The following is a 23,973-nucleotide window of genomic DNA, read 5'->3' as shown; positions in this document are numbered from 1 at the left end:
GTAATTACTTTTTCCAAAGCGCTTCCAAATGTACATTTAATTCTTAGAAAAAATCTTATAATTCTCCATCAATCCGAAAGACTAAAGAAAATATTTCCCGATCCGCCTATCGTGGCATTTAAACGTGATAACAACATAAAAGACATTTTAGTGCACAAAAAGCATAATTTACTATTTTATAAACAAACTAATGGATGTGGACCATGTGGTAAACATTGTGCATTATGCTCACATATAAATGAAACCAAGGTATTTTGTGACAACACCTGCAAAGAATATACCATTCAGGGACAAATAAATTATAAAACCGTAGGCGTGGTATATGCAATTAATTGTACAAAATGTGAAAAAGTTATATATGTAGGACAAACGGGTGATACACTATATCAACGAATGCTATTGAACTTTTCAAAAATACGAACACAGAAAACAGAAGATCCAGTAGCCAACCATTTCATTCAGAACAATCATTCAATGACAAATTTAAAAGTTACCGCCATAGAAAGAGTATTTGGGACAGAAACTTACAGAAAAACCAAAGAAGCCTTTTGGATAAAAAAATTAAAAACTTTAGAAACTGAAGGACTCAACACAATGTATGAACGATAATAAAAATATTTATATTAAAAAAGCTAAAAACGCGGCAAATGAACGTCATAGAAGTTATTATAACGTAATGTATCCAAGCAATGTAATTGTTTTTTCAATGTTGTAATTTATTCCAATGAAGAAGGCCGTAATGGCCGAAACGTATGGGAATTTGTGTATAGTTTTTATTATATATATATATCTCGTCTAAACATCAACCCAACAATGTTAGATCTGTAAATTTGCTTTCGCAAATTGTTGGTTCTTCCCTCGCCGGGATTCGAACCCATGCTACTGTGATATCGTGACACCAAATCGCCTGCACTGCAGTCGTCCCGCTAGACCACACGACCACCTGTGCTCTCAAAAAAAGAGCTTTCGCTGGCCGTTTGTTACCTTTCTCGTCAGTTTTAATCTAGCGGCGTACTACAGTACATGATATATAAGGCATGAAGATGTTATTGTTACAGATCAGCTAAATTATCTATAGTAAAGGATCCTACAAATTAATGTAATATACAGTCACAGAAAATAATTATATTTATAAGTACGTCTGAGTCAGTGACAACTCTACAACAGATGTATCCATCGGATCGCCATCAATGATGGTGATACATGGCTGTGTACATAATGTATATACAACTTGTCTTAACATCAAACCCAACAATGTTAGATCTGAAAATTTGCTTTCGCAAATTTTTGGTTCTTCCCTCGTCGGGATTCGAAACCATGCTACTGTGATATCGTGACACCAAATCGCCTGCACTGCAGCCGTCCCGCTATATAAATACGTATATAACAACTTGATGGAATTTTGAATCAGATCATCTTTGTTCGTCTTTCTTTACTATTTTTACCTGAGCGTCAAAGTTGAGTCTTATGTAGACGAAACACGCGCCTGGTGTATTAGATTATAAGTATGGTACCTTTAATACCTATTAGCCTGTCGTAATGTTCTATTGTATTGTTTATCTGTGTATTTCTCTGTCCTGTATGTTCTTCCACATGTTCCATTTATTTGTATTGTAGTCATCTCATATAATGTTGTCATTTTAGTGTTATATTCAACATTGCCATAAAAGCGGGAGGTTTGGGTAGCTACAAAAGGAGGCTCAACTAACCATTGTTTCTTAAAATGTCCTGTACCACAACAAGAAAAGGGCAATTGTTATCCTATACTAGTAGTTTGTTTATGTGTTTGATTCATTGTCGTTGCTTGTTAGTGCTTCTGTTTTTTTGTTGTTCTCTTATATTTGATGTGTTTGCCTTAGTTTTAGTTTGTAACATGATTTGGTTATTCCCAATCGATTTATGACTGTCGAACAGTGGTATACATATGTTGCCTTTATTTATAACTTATAAATGAATGAAAAGAAATAAAAAGGTTACAATACTGAAACAGCAACCATACAAACAAATCAACTATCAAACCGAAGTCGACATGCTAATTTCGAGAATATAGAGATACAATTGCTATACCGGTACTTTATGTTAGAAGTCGCTCGTCCCAAAACAATTACTAGTATATAAATCTAATCGATTGTTGCTGGTTAATTGTTTATCTTCCAGGTGCAAATAGTTCATGCATAATCAGGACGAGAACAAATTAACATCACATACATTACTCAGACTTATAATTAAGAAAGTCCCGGATGAAGGTCAGGGAAATTCAGACTGCCATGAAAGAAAATGAAGGAACATTGGATAGGAACAGAAATTTAGTCTTGCAACAGGCCACCTACGAGTCCCTGAAAGCCTGCGTAGCGGAAATGTTTTTAAATGTGGAAAGAGCGTGACACTCTCTCTCTCACTCTACACGAAGTAAGGGATTTAACGTCCCCATCAAATATGACTGGACATGTCTGTACTTGTATAGCAATTGTATCTCTATATATGTATGAACAAAATGAATTCAGATTTTATTTAAATGTTGTACTTGACATATTATGTTACTGAATTAATTGTTGAGGATATCATTCGTACACAATCAATTCAAACAAAAGAAGTTAGTATGACTTGTATATGGTCAAACCGTGAACGTGTGTCATTTTTGTAACGAAAAACAATCCCAGCACGTGTTCTTAGATATTTGGCATGCAGTTGTATTAAAATTGTTCTGTATCATTGGGAGCTTGTATATGTTTAAAAGGACACAAATAAACACGAATAAAATAGTTTTTGTTATGATAGTTTGCTCTCATAAAAAAATACATCCGTTACAAACATTGACAAGAAACAAGACAGAGAGTAGTAATTAAACCGGTCACGGTATATTCCTTCACCTTATGAAGCTACCATTTGATTTGTATGGGGGAGAGAAGGCTTCTCATTATCTTTATATATCAGTACACAAAAAGCATGTTTGACAGACGAAATAAGCCAAAGAATACGGAAACAAATATCAATTGAATATGCTATCATTAGTCACCTGTTTCAAAAATTTATCGATACCAGCTTCATACCTGATAAATGAACATCAGTAAACATTTTACGAAGACTGCCCATTCGATACCTACACAATACTGATAAGTAAAATGTATCATTGACTTGCATGTTTGCAAGGTGATCGAACATAAAGTATGCTCCAACATAATGAATCACCTACAAGATCATTATTCAAATGTTATATTCTCCCTGAAATACAACATACTAAAATTTATAACACAACTATGTACTGTCATCAATGTTTAAGACCAAAAGTTCAATAAAGAATGCCAAACAGATATCTTCCAGTTAAGGAACCGGATTTAAAAGTTGAATGTACAAGTCATGCGAAAAACTATTCACAGGAAGTTGTATCTTGGCTATTTACATTTAAAGCGTTTTCTCTGTGTAAGTATACCTATGTTAATCTATGTACATGTACATGATATAACTGTTTAGATTTTAGAAGAGCATGCCTTCAGAGCAGTTCTGAATTCATCAACTGTGTCGGCTGATGTCGCTGATGTTGGCAGTTGGTTCCAGTCCTGGAATCGTGCTTGGGTTAACATGATTGGTCAAATGCGTCTGTTGTATACCTTTCCACAAAGCTACCGTTTGGTGTCAGATATTGGTGTCGATATATGTCTATAAGATCATGCTGTATTTTAAAAAGCTTGCATAGCCTATTTTGTTTCGTGCGGTCTTCAAGGTTTTCCCATTTTAAAGATTTTCCCAGGTGTGGGGTCTGTGTATTTGTTGTTTACAAATCTGGCTGCTCTTTTCTGCACTTGTTCGATTGCCTTTATTTTAAATAAAGGCAACAGTAGTATACCGCTGTTCAAAACTCATAAATCCATGGACAAAAAACAAAATCGGGGTAACAAACTAAAATCGGGGTAACAAACTTTAGTCTGTTTTGTTGGGTCCCAATCTGCAATCGTTCGTTTCGTCTTATGCAGCCAAGTGTTTTGTTGTCTTTACCCACTATATTGTCAATATGTCGGTCTCAAGTTAGGTTATCGCTGATTGTCACTTCTGGGTAAGTGCTAGCTTCGACGGTGTCTAGTGTGTGTCCGTGCAGGTTTAAGTTAGTTGTTATAACATAGATCTTCTTAGATTGTATTCGAATTACAATGCATTTTTCACATTGAATCGAATTTGCCATTTAGTTTCCCAGTCCTCTAATGATGTTAGGTCTTTCTGCAGTAGGTCGTTTTCTGCTTTATTGCTTAAGGTTCTATAGAAGAGGATGTCGTTTACAAATAGTTTTGGCTCTGGTGATTATGCTGTAATTGGCATGTCGTTTATGTTGGCCAGGAACAATCGTGGTCCAAGAACTATGCCTTGAGATACACCAGAGAGAACTGCTACCTGAACAGAGACAGCTCCATCTTGGATAACGCTTCGCATTCTGTTTTGTAGGAAAGTTCTTATCCACTTGTTAGTTTAACGGTATACTCTGTAATGCTCAAGAGTATGTAGTAGGCGATGGTGTGGTTCTTTATCAAACGCTTTCGCAAAATCTAGTGATATGATAACTACGCAGCTGTTACTTTTTGATTTCGATGCCATGTCATAGATGTTGATGATTAGTTGTGATTCGCAAGATCGTTCTTGCGGAATCCGTGCTGTGCGTATGTTAGAATTTTGTGTTTATCAAAGTGATCCATTACACTGCTGCAAACAATGTGTTCCAGAACTTTGCATGTAATGGAAGTACGTGATACAGGTCTGTGGTTTGATGCATAATGTCTTGCACCCTCTTAAAATACTACATTTGTATCATTCCAATCTTGAAGGATTTCTCCTGTGTGGAAGGATGCTTGATACAGCTTTGTAAGAATTGGAGCAAATAGGTCTGCTGCTGTCTTAAGTATAAGGATGGTATAGCATCTGGTCCGGTTGCTTTATGTGGTTTAAGGCTCTTTGTGAACTCCTTTCACAATGATTTGTTTATCCGCCCTGGTGATAAATGGACTTTTACCTTTTTTTGGGAAGCTATTAAGGTTTTCTATTATAATACGGACTGAAATTGGTTGTTAAGGATGTTATCTTTGCTATTGTTATCGCGTTGGAGGAATCCCATTTTGATCTGTAATGGTGCTACTCGTGTCCTTTTTGTCCTTTGCTTTTAATAAAGGACCAGAGTTTTTTTAGATTTGTCCTTTGAAATGGAGCTGACTTCTTCCATGTAATTCTTTTTGGCTTCTCTGATTTCCCATTGTACTTTTGTTTAAGTCTCTGGAATCTGCCTTGCTCTTACAACTAATTGTTTTTTTCTGCCTTCTTGTGTGCTTCTAGCTTGTGGTTGTGTTCATACATGGATGAGTGTCTCTACCTTGAGTCAATTTTGTTGGTACTCGCTTCTTAATTGTTTTTTGAATTTCGGATTTGAAGCTTTGCCGCATGGATTCTACATTTATTTCACTAATGTTTTTAAAAAACGTCTTGAAAGTTTCAATGTTTTCCTTTGTCTCATATATTTATGCTTTTTAAATACGTATATCTTCCTGGTTTTGGTTATAAAGGGTTACATGCTATACTTAGTACACTGATGTCATGGTTGTAGTTTCCCATTGATAGTCAATGTTTACATCTTAGTCAAGTGATAGATGGAAGTTAAGCATTAAATCCAAGGAGTTTTCTGTGCTTGTTGGGAAGTCTACAAATTGTTCTTCATTCTTATTCATTATCAGCTACAGACGGTGTCTAAAAAAACTTAATATGTTTATATTTGGGTATTGTATATGTGTGATGGTCTATTCTTACCAATTAATATCTGGTAGGATGTAGTAGCCTCCAATTAAGAAGATATTTGTATAATGTTTTGTTTTAATTTCGTACTTAACTTTATTTAGGTAGATGTCATCTGTTTTATCTGAAGGGCGATAAATGCACCAATAAGCATTTTCTTTGTTCCTTCTAGGCTGATTGTACCGGTTACTACATGTAATAGTTCTATCTCTGTGCTTCTTGCTATGCTCCCTAATTCTAATGATTGTGTGGGTGCTGTTATTACTCCTCCATGTAGGTCTTTGTGGCGATCTCTTCGTTCTTTTATCATATTTGAAGTAATCAGGAAATATTTCACTTGATTTTATGTTTGGATCTTTCCACGTTTCAGTGTCTATTATTATGTCTGGAACAGTTGACTCTATAATTGTCACGTGATGTTAACACTGTTTTTTTAGACTCTGGAAGTTGAGGTTCAGTAGTCTTAATTGTGTCCTAGTGGTTGGCTTCATTTTACCTTGTTTTGATGATGATGTTATGATCGATATATCTGCACTGAATGATGTTTTGTTGAAAGGTGGTGAGTTGATATTTGATATTGATGTTGATGATATGAATGTCTAGCAATAATGGATTGGTAGATATATTAAGGGAAGCATGTTTGCTGTCATCTCCACCTGGTATAAAGTAGACTTTTGCCAAAGTGTTGTTGGGTTTTAATCATGATGGACAAGGCCATGTGTCTTCCATAGACTGCTGAATACTGTTGTATACACTCCTATGCAATTTATGTGTGTCCATTTGTCACAATCGAGTATTTTTACGAGCTTTAAATAACTTGGAACATTGTTACACTTGTAGTTTATTTTAAGTCATGACATGAAAATATTTCGAAGAAGAAGATTTGAACTTAATATCGCAAATGACAATGAATGAGTCGAAGCGTTATATTGTAAATGTGCAAAAGTAACACCAACAATTTTGCACCTCATTGAGATAAGCAAAAATGTCAAGGACTTTGCACTTTGCATTGATTTTTACTAGGGATGTCAAAAGATCTGAAATTTATCACTCGGGTACTCGGTAGTGATACTCGCGATTTCCCGAGTACTAGGAATTGAATGATCTCGAAAGTCTGGTGAAAAGTACTGATTTTTATGTGTATCTCTCCTCCTTTGTCAATTGAACAATGAAAAACTGACTACCGTTTCCTATCATAACACATGTAGTAGAAATTAACAGGTGTGTGTTCATGTACCAAATCAGAAAAATGCAAATAAGAGGGGAAAAAAAACCAATTAATAAATCAGACTTAAGGTGGTACATTGTACCCAACACTTTCACTAAAATTAATTTGGCTCGTTTAGTTTTCATAAAATTTTCAATTGACAAAGTATTTACTTTGACCCTTTAACCAAAATATATAAATTTCAAAAATTTTGAACCAACCATTTTATCAGAAAAATTACACTGGTTATATAGCAGATTGACAAACACCAATTTTGATCATTGAGAAGCTTAATATTCCCTTTACAACACAACGTTATTAAAACATTTGGCTGATTTTACAGAGTTACCTCCCTGTAGTGTTAGGTACCACCTTAATAGACAATCTTAATAATCTGTTCTCGTTGGGTTTGTAGACTTGTTCCATAATTTAAAAACAAACTGTTGTACTTCAAATCACTAGTACAAAAGTGCAAAACGCTGCTAATTAACTATAAATTAAAGATAGATAAAGTTTTAAATAAACGTTTTTTTAATTAAATGTACATCTCATACCAATCATGTTTACACATAACTATTGATTAACAATTAAAGGTTGGAAAATGCGAGGATCAAAGGTAAATTTACGGCTTGTAGTAAAAGTTATTAAACCGTGTTTTGTACACCATTAAATGTCACTAATCAGATGCGTAGGGTTCAATGCAGGTGACTTTTATTTTGTTTTTGTTTTATAACATGTCTAATCTACAACTTCAGCTGAAAGTCTGTTCCTAAGATTAGTTACGTCAAGTCCGGTACACAAAAATATCCTCTCAAAAAGAACTGACGAATGTTGGAACTGCTAACACACGTATTGCAATAATAGATATACGTGGGTATTTCGTCTCGTTATCAGACCACCACTCAAGCGGAGATTTATTGAAATTAGATTTATATAGCAAAATAACTTTATAGTTCTAACTCGTATTGTGATTATGGTTTGTCATAAATCAAAAAGTCAATCCACTTGGTCGTCGTTGTCTCTTTATTAATATTTGGTGGCGGAGTATCGATGCCGCTTGTCTCTGTCAACCGTGTCTGAAGCGTTTCACCAATAAGACCTTCTAGAAATTCATCTGCCTTTTTTCTTTGTTCAGAAGATAAGAGAGTTAATTGTTTGTATCGAGTGTCCATGAAAGATGCAATAAATGGTGTGGAACTACGTCATAATCTTATTCCTTTAGACAAATACACGCTGCTTTCTGAATACATATAAGACGCGAAAGCATTGCATGTGTTGAATTCTACCTTGTTACAAAATCCTGTACTAACTCATGTTCAGGGACCCCAAGACGTGTTTGTCTATTGCGCATTTATGCTATAACAGTAATTGAATGTTTGAAAAGACCAACACGTGTTCTACATTTTTGAATCAGCTTTGCAACAGATGCTAATTCAAATACGGGTTTGATAAACAGCTACAACGTATGACCGAAACATCCAAAATCATCCCACTCTATAGCTAGCTATAGGCATTTGTTACCAGCACATTCCATGTTTCGGACATTGTCATGAAAGCATGTATCGTTTTATTCCGACTAACTCAAACTCACTGACAATCGACTGAAGTTATTAGCAATGTTTTCCCCCGTATGTCTTTCAGGCATAGCTCGCGTACATAACACATTAGCTTTCAGTTATCAGTTATGTGATGCTAGGTAACAGTTATGTGACTTTCTGTAGCTGTGAAGGTCCTTGTATCCGTTGTAAGTGACGCACTCTTGGCAGACGATATTTCAGAAATGAGACGCTTTTTCTCTTCGTCAAATAGTTTAGCGATACGGGACTTAATTGTAATACGTGATGGAACCTTGTACTCAGGTGCGGCAATGTTCATAAGGTTCAAATATCCACCACCTTCAACAGAACTGTGTAATCCATTACAACCATTTCGACTATTGCTAATGTACTTTTTTCTTCTGTGTCAGAATATTTAAGTTTTCTCGGCGAATTTATTAAGCTATGTAGTGAAGACTATTTCACTGGAGATTGTGCAGAGCTCTCAGTGGGATGTTTCAGCCAATTATGATATATCATACATGTGATACCACCACAATATTTTAATTCCATGTAACAAAAAGTTCCTGTAACAATCTTTTAGAAAAACTTTATACGGCTGATTTTGGTGGAGGCATTTTAATGTACTAAATTAAAATGTTATATTTGATGTGAGTTGTTTTTATGTTGTTTTTAGATTTTGATTAGAACCACGATGCGGATATTTCAAAAGGAACTTAAGTGCGGGAAATAATGTGATGGGAAAGTCTCAAAAGGCAAATGAGTATCTGAGTAGTAAAATAGTACTTAAGGTAGATCATAAGTAAATGTTTTTTGAGACAGAATTTTCTTATAATTTGACAAAATGAAGATTTTCCTATGCTGTTTTTCAAAAATATAATAAAAAGTATGGGTCACCGTGCTATTTTTCAAGCTACAAGTCGTTGAAAATTGCCTAAATTTGGTTAGTTTGTTCATGAAAAAACACATAACAGTGAATAAAAAAAATTCTATGAGATAGAATTTTGAAAAAAATTGTGAGAAGATAGGTTTTATAATATGTTTTAAGAAAATAAAAAGAAAACATGGTGTCACCGAACTTGTTTTCTTGCCACAAGTAAAAATAAAAAATTTCCCTATTAGCCCAGTATAAATTTTGTGCTAAAAGAGTTATCTCCCCTTAAATGGCTCATTTGAAAAAAAAAAAGATTTTAAAAACCAAAAAGGTTGATATTTGTTAAAATATTTTGAATAATACAATAAATTAGCAAGTTTTATTTATATAAATAAACAGTCTAACCATTAAATTGCAAATCTGTTTCCAAATTTGCTGATTTTTGCAAATAACTAGACCGATTTTGTACTGTGATTGTACAATCCAAGATGGCGGTATACCATGAATCTACCTTCTGAGCGAGTTCCAGAGTACTCGAGTAATCGTTGCCATCCCTAGTCTTTCATATTTTTTTTTATCAAATTTGACAATGTTTTCGTGTTACGGACGAATTTTTCGGGCTTTAAGAATGCTTACCTTAGAAAACATTTGCTATCACATTGTTGTACAATCCATTAGCTATAATTCTTTAGGACAGCGTCTCTTCTACCTAGCCCCAAAAAAAACCAAACTAACAAACATAGACAATGGGTCGGAAAGTGGGTGTCCACAATGCGTATTGTATCGAAATTAACTATATTTCCATGTTTCGGACGACATTTTCGGCCTTTCCTAATGCTTACCTCACAAATTCTTTACCCTCTAGCCGTAGGACTATCACATAGCTTTTTTTGTTTTAGAGTAGAGTCTACCAACCCTAGCTATATATAACTGACAAATCAATGGGTTGGAAAGTTGGTGACCCAAACGCGTATATTATCAAATTTGACTTTTTTTCGTGTAATGGACGAAATTTTCGGGCTTTTAGAACGCTTACCTTAAAAATTACTTGCCATCACGTTGACGTACTATATAATAGCTATTCGTTAGGGTGGCGTATACAATCCCTAGTCATAAAGAACTACATAGAAAATGGGTCTGAAAGTAAGTGCCCCTAATACGTATTTTATCGAATTTGGCTTGATTTCAATGTTTCGGACAATATTTTCGGCCTTATCTAATGCTTACCCCATAAATTCTTTATCCTCTCGCTGTATAACTATCAAATAACTTTTTTTATAAAGCAGAGGCTAGTCATACAAAACTACCAATGTATTGGCTTCGAAAATGGATGACACCGAATTTTCGGGCTTTAAGAATGCCTACCTCAGATTATTTGCCCTAACATTGTAGTACTACCCACAAACTTTTTCTTATAGCAGAGTCTATAATCCCTAGATTTAAAGAACTGTCACTGCAATGGGTTGGGAAGTGGGTGGCCCCAATGCGTATTTTATCAAATTTGATTGTTTTGTCGTGTTACGGACTAAATTTTCGGCCATACATCATGCTTACTTCAGAAGTTCTTTACCTTCCTGCTGTAGTATAATCCAATTGAAATTCGTTTGAGCTGCGGCTATCATCCCTTGGTGTAAAGAACTGATAATGCAATGTGTTGGGAAGTTTTAATATGCTTACCCTAGAAATTATTTGCTCTCACGTTGCAAAACTATCCAATAGATATTCGTAAGTACAGCGTCTATAATCCTTAGCCATACCGAAAACATAGACAATAAGTCGGAAAGTAAGTGACCCTTATGCGTATTTTATCAAATATGGCTTAGTTTCCATGTTTTGGACGATATTTTCGGCCTCACAAAATGCTTACCCCAGAAATGCTGTACTAACTTGCTGTAGTACAATCCAATAGCTATTGTATTTGTTATATCAGGTGCAATAATCCCATAGCTTTACAGAACTGCCACGCCAATGGGTTTGGAAGTGGATTCCACAATGTTCATTTTATCAAATATGACTATATTTTCGTGTTACGGATTTTTTCTTTTTTAATTATATTCGTGCAAAAGAAATAACAAAAGTTAGTTTCATGTAATTTTCAGTATTTGTTTGTCAACATAGAATAGGGTTGACGTCAACTACGAAACATTTTGTATACGAAACGGTTTTGTCAACTATACGCCGAATTCCAAAACTCATCAAAATGCCCACTACGTAACATGAGTTGTACCTTCATATGTGAAAAACTGCCTAATCTTTATCGATAAAAAATAGTTCTCCAATTCAGAAAACTAGAGGCTCTAAAGAGCCTGTATCGCTCACCTTCGCCTATGTGAATATTAAACAAAGGACGCAGATAGATTCATGACAAAATTGTGTTTTTGTGATGGGGATGTGTTTGTACATTTTACTTTACTGAACATTCTTGCTGCTTACAACTATCTCTTTCAATAATGAACTTGGCCCAGTAGTTTCAGTGGAAAATGTTAGTAAAAATTTACAAATTTTGTGAAAATTGTTAAAAATTGATTTTAAGAAAAAAAAAAAAAAACTCCTTAGGGGGTCAATTGACCATTTTGGTCATGTTGACCTATTTTAAGGTCTTACTTTGCTGTACATTATTGCTGTTTACAGTTTATCTCTATCTATAATAATATTCAAGATAATAACAAACTAGAGGTTCTAAAGAGCCTGTGTCGCTCACCTTGGTCTATGTGCATATTAAACAAAGGACACAAATGGATTCATGACAAAATTGTATTTTGGTGATGGTGATGTGTTTGAAGTTCTTACTTTACTGAACGTTCTTGCTTCTTACAATTATATCTATAATGAACTTTTCCCATTAGTAACAGATAAAAATATTTGGTAAAAATTTACATAAATTTACCAAATTTATGAAAATTGTTAAAAATTGACTATGAAGGGCAATAACTCCTTAAGGGGTCAATTGACCATTTAGGTCATGTTGACTTATTTGTAGATCTTACTTTGATGAACATTATCGCTGCTTACAGTTGATCGCTATCTATAATAGTATTCAAGATAATAACCAAAAACAGCAAAATTTCTTTAAAAATTACCAATTGGAGGGCAGCAACCCAACAACCGGTTGTCCAATTCATTTGAATATTTCAGGGCAGATATATATTGACTTGATTAACAATTTAACTCCTGGTCAGATTTGCTCTAAATGATTTGGTTTCAGAGTTATAAGCAAAAAACTACATTTTACCCCTGTTCTATTTTTAGCCGTGGTAGCCATCTTGGTTGGATGGCCAGGTCATCAGACACATTTTTCAAACAAGGTACCTCAAAGATGATTGTGGCCAAGTTTGAATTAATTTGGCCCAGTAGTTTCAGAGGAGAAGATTTTTGTAAAAGATAACTAAGATTTACGAAAAATGGTTAAAAATTGACTATAAAGGGCAATAACTCCTAAAGGGGTCAACTGACCATTTCGGTCATGTTGACTTATTTGTAAATCTTACTTTAATGAACATTATTGCTGTAAACAGTTTATCTCTATCTATAATAATATTCAAGATAATAACCAAAAACGGCAAAATTTCCTCAAAATTACCAATTCAGGGGCAGCAACCCAACAACGGGTGGACCGATTCATCTGAAAATTTCAGGGCAGATAGATCTTAACCAGATAAACATTTTACCCCTGTCAGATTTCCTCTAAATGCTTTAGTTTTTGAGTTATAAGCCAAAAACTGCATTTTACCCCTAAGTTCTATTTTTAGCCGTGGCGGCCATCTTGGTTGGTTGACCGGATCACACCACACATTTTTTAAACTAGATACCCCAAAGATGATTGTGGCCAAGTTTGGATTAATTTGGCCCAGTAGTTTCAGAGGAGAAGATTTTTGTAAAAGATTACTTAGATTTATGAAAAATGGTTAAAAATTGACTATAAAGGGCAATAACTCCTAAAGGGGTCAACTGACCATTTCGGTCATGCGACTTATTTGTAAATCTAACTTTGCTGAACATTATTGCTGTTTACAGTTTTTCTCTATCTATAATAATATTCAAGATAATAACCAAAAACGGCAAAATTTCCTCAAAATTACCAATTCAGGGGCAGCAACCCAACAACGGGTTGATCGATTCATCTGAAAATTAGATCTTGACCTGATAAACATTTTTAGCCCATGTCAGATTTCCTCTAAATGCTTTGGTTTTTGAGTTATAAGCCAAAAACTGCATTTTACCCCTATGTTCTATTTTTAGCCGTGGCGGCCATCTTGGTTGGTTGACCGGGTCACACCACACATTTTTTAAACTAAATACCCCAATGATGGTTGTGGCCAGTTTGTTCAATTTGGCTCAGTAGTTTCAGTGGAGAAGATTTTTGTAAGAGTTAACGACGACGGACGACGGACGACGACGGACGACGGACGACGACGACGGACGACGACGACGGACGCCGGACGCAAAGTGATGGAAAAAGCTCACTTGGCCCTTCGGGCCAGGTGAGCTAAAAATGAGACCGTTCTAGTATATAAAGTAAAACAATGAATGTTAAATGTCAATAGGATACATTAAAATGGCACAAGAAGTGCGCTACGAAGCGGTTTCGTAGGGGACATTTGAAACAATTATGTACATAAATTATGAAAATAATATCACTTAAAGAGTATTAAAGATTGCACTTTTTATTTACAAACAGGTCTATAATAGAGGTATTCAAAATAACTCTTGAAATAAAATTTTAGACAAGTTGATTTTCAACTTTTTTTTAGGTTTGAAATTCATAATTTTATTGAAAAACTCCCAAATATGAGTTGGAAGTCTGCAATCTAAAGTTTGTTACCGGGTTAATAAAATCTTTGATTTAATTTTCTATTATATAAACTTATTTTTGAACTATAAAATAAAAAAATAAAAAAAAAACGTTTATGATATTTTAAAGAAAAATAAATTGTCGCTCAAGTAGTTTTCCAAAGGCAAATGCAGGATGACGAGTTGCAGGATAGCTTTTTTTTTTATTAAAGAGAATTGATAAATAGCTTGACACTAGTCTCAATAAGTTCCCAACTAAATAGAATGAACACTTGAAAAAAAAAATCAATGATATACAGCTTACAAATGTAGCCCTGAACAGAATGGACAAGTCCAGAAAAGTTCCGAAAAATATAAGTATTATACCGTATTGCACCCGAGATTGCACCAGGAATATTTAAAAAAAACACCCTGAAACATCCAAACATTTAGGTCTTCTTCTATTTTCAGCTCATATAAGAATTAACAAAAAAATGAGAAAGAACATAGTACACTATAGGGAATTCGGTGATGATCGATGATTGGTAGTTGTTTCATATTGGCAGACGTACATGCCACATCTGCTTATTTTATATATTGACGTCAGACTATCGATTCTAAATATAGAATAGTGTTATATACTATATGTAAACAACTGTGTATAGTTTTATATCTATCAGAACATTTAAAAAATCTATTTTCAAAATAAACAATTGGTCTTCAAATTATTTAATTGACTACGATGTGAAGGTGTCAATGGGAAGCATAATGTTCTGTACCCTAGCACTTTCAGTAAGTATTATTTTTTAATATAATTCAAATACTCGTATTATTTTTAACTGTTTGCGTCATTTATATTCAGTGAGTTTGTCAATTCAATGATTACGTCTACTAAAATATGCGACATGAAGTGTTTGCCACTTGATGTGTGTATAGCAGCCATACACTATTACATAATAGAAACCATTAAATTGTCTTAAATAATAATCACAAAAGCGTAGCTAAGTATAGTAACGGTGGGCGGGCATCTGACGCATATATATATAAAAATAGCGCCTGGTTTTTTTACCTTGAGAGAAAACCTAATCTATAAATATTTCTTCGGTCATTCAACATAAATAGAAAACACGGAAGTCAAGTAAAATATTTTACAAGCCCAATGTGGAATATTCATAAAATTAAGAGGTACGATGTCAATAACTGTTGAAAATAAGATATACTAGAACACACCCGTATATCGCGGGTCCGTGACTGAATTAAAGTATATAACTATGCGCAAGCCTTATTTTAGTATTAGTATTGTCATCTGATAAAGTCATGCTGATTATAAGATACACAGTTTTCTGTGCTTTCAAATCTTTCTGTTGAACCCGTCGAACTGGAACTTATCAATTATTGATAATATTAATTATTTGGAAAACAAAAGATTCTGGAATGGAGTATTTTTTAATCAACAGCATTGTATATTAGTTATAAATATTGAATTCTTTGATTCGCTGTTTTACGTCATGCCCGCTAACAAATTGAAAACTGTACCTATACGCCTTACTTTAGTCTAGATTTTTAGTATTCGTATTGTTATCTTAGAAAGTCTAACTGATTAAAATACTACAATAGGTAACAATTTGACAATTAAGTAGTGTCAACCCTGTGATTATGACCCGTGTAATACATATAGCATATTAATCCTGAATACACCGTTTGGTGGTGCGCCTGTCAGATGCGGAACGTACAGATAAGGTAATCGGTAACAGGTGAATATACTATTGGTATCGGTATCGGACCCGACCCGGAACTTCTTAATTATTGGCAATATTAATTACGTGGAAAACAAAAGGGCCTGGAGTGGTGTAATTTTTAATCTACACCTTTGTACTATATTAGTTATATATAAAGTTGAATTCTTTGATTCGTCGTTTTTACGTGATGGCGGCTGACAAATTGGACCTCGTAATTTTAGTATTATAGATATTTAGCCAAATAAAACGCATGTTTGTACTAATACGGCTTTAACACCCATTGGCCTGTTTATCGAAGGATTAGGACGTGTCCTAAGACCAACTTACTTAGGACATATTTTAGTACTAAGTGGGCATGGTGGGTTTATCAAACATGTCGCAACTTAGGAAAATCCTAGGAATATTCCTAACTTTAGGATATCAATTTATATAGGTGTCTTACGATGGTCTTAGGATGGTCCTAAGTTTAGGATATATTTAGGATGGTTATTTTATAAACAAATATATGGTTTGTATAGGTTCCATTTCATTTTTATGGCGGGTGAAAGGGGAGGAGGGATCTAGAATGAAAAAAATTGCCATGCTGTCTTTTGGTTGTAATCGCTGCATTTTTATTTACATGTATTAGTTTATTGTGACTTTTTTTACATAAATTGTTATCCGCCTTTTGCTTTTGCAGAGTTGTCCAATGCATATGCTGTTTTATTTTATTTCAAACTAATGTCCAGCCTTTTCCAAATTTCATCCTAGACCCCCTCCCTAAGCTCCCTTACATGATGCATGTTATATCCGAACCCCTCTTTCCAGCACCACATGTTGCAAAATTTGACAAGTTACCAAAAAAGCAAAGTTTTACATTTTAATCAAGTCTAAATTGTGTTTTTTTTCCATATTTCCCTTAGAATTTTATAGGAAACCCCTATGTTCTATTTTATTTGTCATGCTGACTTATTTCTAGATCGCACTTTGGATGCGAATAGAAAATCATATTATGAAAATGATAGATAGAAACTGTAAATAACAAAATTGATCAGCAAGACAGGTTCTATACAAACATGCAGACATAGTGAATAGACTCTTATTAGGAGGAATTGCCCATTATTTACGATATTTACGCTTTTTGTGTTTAAGGTAAAAACTAAAGATAGAGAGAAACAGCATACAGAAAATGGTTAGCAATGCAGGATTAACAAAAACGAGATTTTTGTTATATAATATCTATAAACCTAAATGTAGGAAACTTTAATTTTAGCTGTTATGTATTTCCAACACTGTTTCTTTTTTCCCTTGATATCGCCTATTCTATGTTTAGCCTACATGTTGTGTTTTGTGATTTTGTTATTTAAGTCATAGGGACTTGACTACAGGTCAGATATATAGTCGTCTACGCGCGTCTAAAGAAAACGTATGTTCCTATATTAAATGCACGTAGACGATTAACGTGCAATATATCTGACCTGTAGTCAAGTCTCTATGATTTCAGTATTTATTAATTATCGTAATTGTCTGTTGTCGCCCCCCCCCCCCCTTTCCCCCATTCCGCCCATATCAATATTTCTTTCCGTTCCCGTTCCGTTTTCCGTTTCCGCCGTTTAGCAACACCCTCGTCCAGGAGGGTCTGCAGTTTTGCATCGGTAAAATTCGAACTTCGTCTCTTGCTCATCATATACACACGTAATAACATAGTTGAAGTACTCTGTACTTATATGAAAGATGCACGAGATTTGCCTTTGAACTTTTTTAAAGTACGAAACCGTGACACTTCGAATTCAGCTCACTCTAGCATATAGTGATTTTACCGATAACATATCTAATTTTAACTATTTACAATTAGTTTGTTCAATTTTTATGAACAAATTTATTATAATTTTTTGTCATATGTTTTGTTTAATATAGTTAAAATGTACAATTATAAAAACTATTTATTACCTTTAATTTTAAACTAATAATTATTCTATAATTGTTAAATTTTTTTAAATTGTAAAAATTGGTTCAATTTAATCAAATAGTTTAATTTTTAAAATTTTTAATTCTGCCAATACTTAGGACAGCGGTTAGGACGTCCTAGCTAAGATAATCCTAAGATTGCTTCGATGTGCATGTTGAGACGTCCTATCTTTATCCTAACTTCTGTCCCAAGAAATTCTTAGGACCGATCTTAGGACAGTTTCGATAAATAGGCCTCTGACAGTATTTGAAATGTCTCCGTAAATTATGTATAGACATTTTATACAATATATGGTCAATGTCACTCAGAATAATATTAACATTATTGTGTTAAAGGCTAAGAAAGAGGAAACTGTTTACAGAGCCCTTCGAAATAAACAGTTTTGTGCCGAATAAATGTTTTTTTTTTATATATTATCCTGACATTCACATGATAAACCTATGTGAATGGTGTGTGTATACGTACTCCTTCTAAAAAAATGCTACAATAAAATTTACAAATGCATTGTGAAAATTGGAACAAATCTTTAAAAGAACCCAAGTATGAAAAAGCGACCGTTCAAGAGTTGTACCCCTGTACAAATTGAAAGAAATGCTGAAATTTTCTTTTTCGTTTTCCAACTTTAGTTTGCATCAGGGGTGGTGTTCTCGAAAGTATCCTAAGATTCGTCCTAAGTCATAGATAAGACCAATTTTAGGATGGACTTAGGATCAATTTAGGACACTCTTCAGTTGTGTCTCGAAGCTAGCTCAGACGTATCTTATGTTAGGACGTCATAAACATATCCTAAGTCGAAATTTTAAATCGTCAAATTTATTTATTGATAAAACATTTAATAATGACTAAACCAATAAATAAAATTATACCAAAAAGGATTGTAATTTAAACTGGAAAACAACTTGTTTTGAAATGAGAATTTAATTGGTAGTGTAATCGTAAAAACGAAGTTAAAAGTTTAAAATCATGCATTATTTCTTTATATACGAGTCAAAACCGATGGTGCGTTTCATTTCATGTTAATCTTCAGGTAAAAAAGTGAACAAAAAGCGAAATCCAAACTTTATTATGTTAGGATGAAGATAGGATGATCCTAAGACACCTAATTAGGTGTCCTAAAGTTAGGACGAAAACTGAGATATACTGTAAATTAAGAGAGCTTCGAGAACACGACTTAGGATAAATACCTGTCATAAGATGGACTTAGGACACGTCCTAGTCCTAAGATAGCTTCGAGAACACCCCTGCTTTCCAACTGAAATCATCAATAACAAATTTGGGTAGTGTCACTTTTACAGTTCTTGAGTTATGTCCCTTTGTAACAATTCATCTGTGTCCTGGCATTTATTTATTTCCTGTATAATACTTTCATACATATATACACAAGTAAATGAAATTATTTTTGAGGCAGTAACAACAAATTATTCACTAAAGGGGAACTGGAACGTGGCGTAAGTTTATGTCTAACGTAAGGACTTATTGAAACCTCTCTGAGGGCAGTGTACATGACTTTTTTTGTACTGCGATACAAGTTTGATTCGGTAGACAATTTTGCGTACAGCTTATAAACGTGTCTGACAAATTCATCAATGTGTTTTATTATTTTATGCCAAGAATGATAGAGAATACTATTCGAGATTGCAGTAGGTTCAAGAAATTGGGTAGCGTTGTGCGATGGTTTTATGTTTGTTTAAACAAGTGAATTAAGAATATAATACCCAGTTATGTAAATAAAAGTTAATGTTCAAGCTGTTTTTTTTTTTAATTTCATTCATTATTTAAGTTATTTATAGTTTTTTTTAAACAACCTACTATAAGTAGATTAGCTTGTTGTCCTTCTATTCGTACACCTAATAGGGTGATAGGGGATTTAAAACAAATAGTCACGTCGTGGTCTTTATTCGACTGGTAGCTTAAGCCATGCTAAAATTGGGGTCCGTTTGGATATGCAGGAAGTGCAAGTACGCAGCTACGTACATGTAGTCATGCCTCGTTTATAGAGAGAATTACACTATTTTGGGCATTACAAAACCGTGCATCGAATCTTCGGGGGGTCCGAAGGTTTCATATTGCAATGCAATAGTTCTGTCTTTACCTTATGCTCCCTCATTTCCGGTGGAAACCTCAATTTCCAAGTCATCAAAAGAGGACCTGCCTATTATATTAGTTATTATGTTTTTCTCCTCCTGAACATACATGAAATGTTAACCAAACGACGTAAACCTATAATCAATTAATCTTTTCTTACCTAAATAAGAAAACAGGTGCAGCACGTATACACATTGTGGGAACGGAACTGTATGGTGTTGTTTTTTTTTTAAATATTTTGGTCATTCGGGAGACTGTTAAGCGGGGCTCTGACATTCGAAAAAACAATGTACGTTTTGATGTTTCTGCTTCAAGATTTGGTAACGAAAACATTCTGCATATATATAGACCAATCAAATACTGAAAACGAAATATGAAGACAGACGTTTTTCCTTAAATGGTTGAGCTCCGAGTGAATCGCTCAAAATTCTGCATCAACAGCGAATGAAAATTAAAAGTAAAATCACAAAAATACTGAACTCCGAGGAAAAATTCAATCGGAAAGTCCCTAATCACATGGAAAAATCAAATGACAAAGCACATCAAACGAATGGACAACAACTGTCATATTCCGGACTACAGGCAGTAGTGGAAAATGGATGTCTCTGGCCCATGTCATGTGATTTCCCCCCATCGTTTTACACTGTTTACAAAAATATGTTTGGTATGCCACCCACACATTCCAACGACACGATTGAACTTGTCATCCGCACATTACAACGACACGCTTGAACTTGTATTGAACTTGCACCGTTATAAAATCTGTTTAAAGAAAGATAACTCTAAATCGAAAGATAATACTATTTAAAGTCGTGATTAGTCATGTGATTGAAGTTTAGTTTATTGCCTCAAGGGATGACGGATGAAGAAAAAAATATTCGAAGGATAAGAAATCAATTGATTTTCACATACAATGTACGCACGAGAAATTTTAGGAATTTGTAGAACAATCAACGCACAAAGATGTTTAGGTTGTCAATACAATGACTCAAATCAGCTTTACCATGATTGTTTGACTCTCCCAGACAATGAAGTATTAATATTCCAGTTTGAGGAGGCGATCTGAAAAATCAATCATGATGAAATAACCAAACTGCTTATCAAAAATACAGAACATTTTGATATTCCCGTCAAAATCGCAAAAGATCGAATTTAGTGAATCATTTAACTGGAATTGGTGGTTTGAAAACAACCAGGAGAGGCAGCTAATGGAACTTAGAATAAGAGAAGCCGTCGACATTTTAACACACTACCAGTAAAATGAATCAGGATACAAATACATTATCCAAAGTATACTATAACGAATCAAACCAGCAGCATACCTAGGTGCAGAGAAAATAAAATTAGTTTTAAAAGGTAATTTGTGATCTAGGCCGAAACCCACATTGGTTACTACTAATAATCATGGAAGCTTGATTTCTTCGGTCAACATGATAAATAACCATATTGTATATTTTACTATTAATTTTGATAACACATTGGTAATTTCATAGTGTACGTTGGTGAACATACATAAGTTACAACAACTCTTTGAAATATTTGTCAATTTTACAATTTGATTAAAGGGTCGCAATTCAGGACATAGTACACGTGTTTATATGTAAATAAAAATAAACATAGAAATTTTACAAGCTGTTTAAAAATAGCATTGATTTTGAATATTGTTGACAAAGTTGAATTATAGAGATGCATTATAGCAATTTAGATTTCGACTACAATAAAAATCATGTACTATATATATTGTCAGTTATTAGTTAGTATGATTTGGACATCTTGGTTACTTGTTTCTCGCTTGAGCCAGGAGTGGAACTTGAACTTCGATTACGTTTTTTACTCGGGGTTTGATATTCACCGTCACATTCTGATTTAATAAAGTTCTCGAATATATTTTCTACCAGTTCTGTACCGGACATGCTGATATGAACCCCACTCGGGTCGTTCAAGTCGAACAGTGCTCGGTATATATATGGTGTTTTGTTCGGAGCGAATTCGTCCCATAGGTCAATGTATTTCAGCACTTGACTTTTTACAAAGAGTTTTTGTGAAAAACTATTGACAGATCTTGCAGCTGTATTCAATGCTTGTATAGAGGCACTCTTATCTCTTCTTGGTAGAATACTGCATATGCCAATGCGTGCATTTGGATATTTGGTTTTAACTGTATCTATGCATGTCGTGAGATTTGCCGTTATTTGCTCGGTGTCACTGATGTCTTTTGTCCCTAATGATAAAATCACATTAGTAACATACAAATGTAGTCAGAATTCACTATATAGTCAGATTGGCAAACAAGTTTGTCAATTTGATCAAGAGTGGTGCCTGATACCGCTATGATATTTAAACTGGGGTCCTGAATTCTAAGGCGACTGCAATTGGATGCACCAAATATTATTGTTTGAGAAGTCGGGAGTGTACCCCAATTGTAATTTGACATACTTAAAGGAAGCAAGATCTTTTTAAAGTGGGGCGAGTTGTCAGACCTTTATTCAGTGGGGTTAAAACCTTTTTCGTTAATAAGTGAGTTTTCAGACTTATTGTTCAATTTGATTTTTCACTTTTTCAAAAGTGGGGGGAGTCGGTAAACAAATCATCCACGGTAAAATGGGGATAAATCGATGGTTTCAAACTATCGTCCTATTGCATTGTTAAGTTGTGTAGGTAAAGTTTTTAGAAGAATAGTTTATAAACACTAGAACACACCCGTGATATCACGGGTCCGTGACTGAATTAAAGTATATAACTATGCGCAAGCCTTATTTTAGTATTAGTATTGTCATCTGATAAAGTCATGCCGATTATAAGATAAACAGTTTTTCTCTACTTTCAAGTCTTTCTGTTTGAACCCGTCGAATTGAAACAATAATATTAATTATTTGGAAAACAAAAGGTCCTGGAATGGAGTATTTTTTAATCAACAGCATTGTCCTATATAAGTTATAAATAAAGTTGAATTCTTTGCTTCGCTGTTTTACGTCATGCCCACTAACAAATTGAAAACTGTACCTATACGCCTTATTTTTTGTCCAGATTTTTAGTATTCGTATTGTTATCTTAGAAAGTCTTACTGATTAAAATACTACAATAGGTAACAATTTGACAATTTAGTAGTGTCAACCCTGTGATTATGACCCGTGTATATAGCATATTAATCCTGAATACAACGTTTGGTGGTGCGCCTGTTAGATGCGGAACGTACAGATAAGGTAATAGGTAACAGGTGAATATACTATTGGTATCGGTAGCGGACTCGACCCGGAACTTCTTAATTATTGGCAATATTAATTACGTGGAAAACAAAAGGGCCTGGAGTGGTGTAATTTTTAATCTACACCTTTGTACTATATTAGTTATATATAAAGTTGAATTCTGTGATTCGTCGTTTTTACATGATGACGGCTGACAAATTGGACCTCGTAATTTTAGTATTATAGATATTTTAATTTCATTTTTGAACACAAGCTATTGTATAAATTCCAGTCTGGTTTCGTTCCTGGTCATTAAACATTTCAACAAATGATTGAAATTTATCACAGAATTTTTTTAGCTATGGAAGATAAAGAAATAATGTGTATGAATTTTTGTGATATATCGAAGGCTTTTGACCGACTTTGGCATAAAGGTCATAAAGGTCTATTAGAAAAAAATCAAAACTTATGGCATAAAAGGCAACTTATTAGGTTGGATTGAAAATTATTTAAGTAATAGGAGACAGAAAGTACTTCTAAAAAATTCAGAATCTGCATTTGGAACATTAAAAGCAGGTGTGTCCCAAGGCTCAGTACTTGGGCCTTTATTATTTCTGATGTTTATAAATGACATAGCAGATGAAATTCAATGTTTTGTTAGACTTTTTGCCGATGATAGTTCACTCATGTATTCTTCGAATAATGCTTTAGATATAGAACGGATATTAAATAAGGATTTAGAAACATTGAATGATTGGTCACGACAATGGCTTGTAGATTTTAATCCTCAAAAAACAGAATATATGGTTTTTAATTTCTGTAAGGATTCACAGACTATTAATT

At 34.0% G+C, this 23,973-nt stretch overlaps 1 protein-coding gene across 1 annotated transcript in view; it reads left to right on the top strand.

Annotated features, from left to right (window-relative positions):
• The first annotated feature begins 14,786 nt into the window (after nucleotides 1-14,786).
• The window catches only part of LOC139486044 (uncharacterized), a 34,520-nt gene continuing 25,333 nt past the window's right edge, over nucleotides 14,787-23,973 (top strand). Inside the window, exon 1 of the mRNA XM_071270737.1 lies at nucleotides 14,787-14,965. Within this exon, the coding sequence (XP_071126838.1) occupies nucleotides 14,930-14,965 (36 nt within the window). The 5' untranslated portion in view covers nucleotides 14,787-14,929. The remainder of the gene's footprint in view (nucleotides 14,966-23,973) is intronic.

This window comes from Mytilus edulis, chromosome 8 (genome assembly GCF_963676685.1).
Source record: "Mytilus edulis chromosome 8, xbMytEdul2.2, whole genome shotgun sequence".
NCBI classification, from domain to species: domain Eukaryota; kingdom Metazoa; phylum Mollusca; class Bivalvia; order Mytilida; family Mytilidae; genus Mytilus; species Mytilus edulis.
Note: the sequence above shows the minus strand (reverse complement) of the source record. Positions and strands in the feature narration are given on the sequence as shown.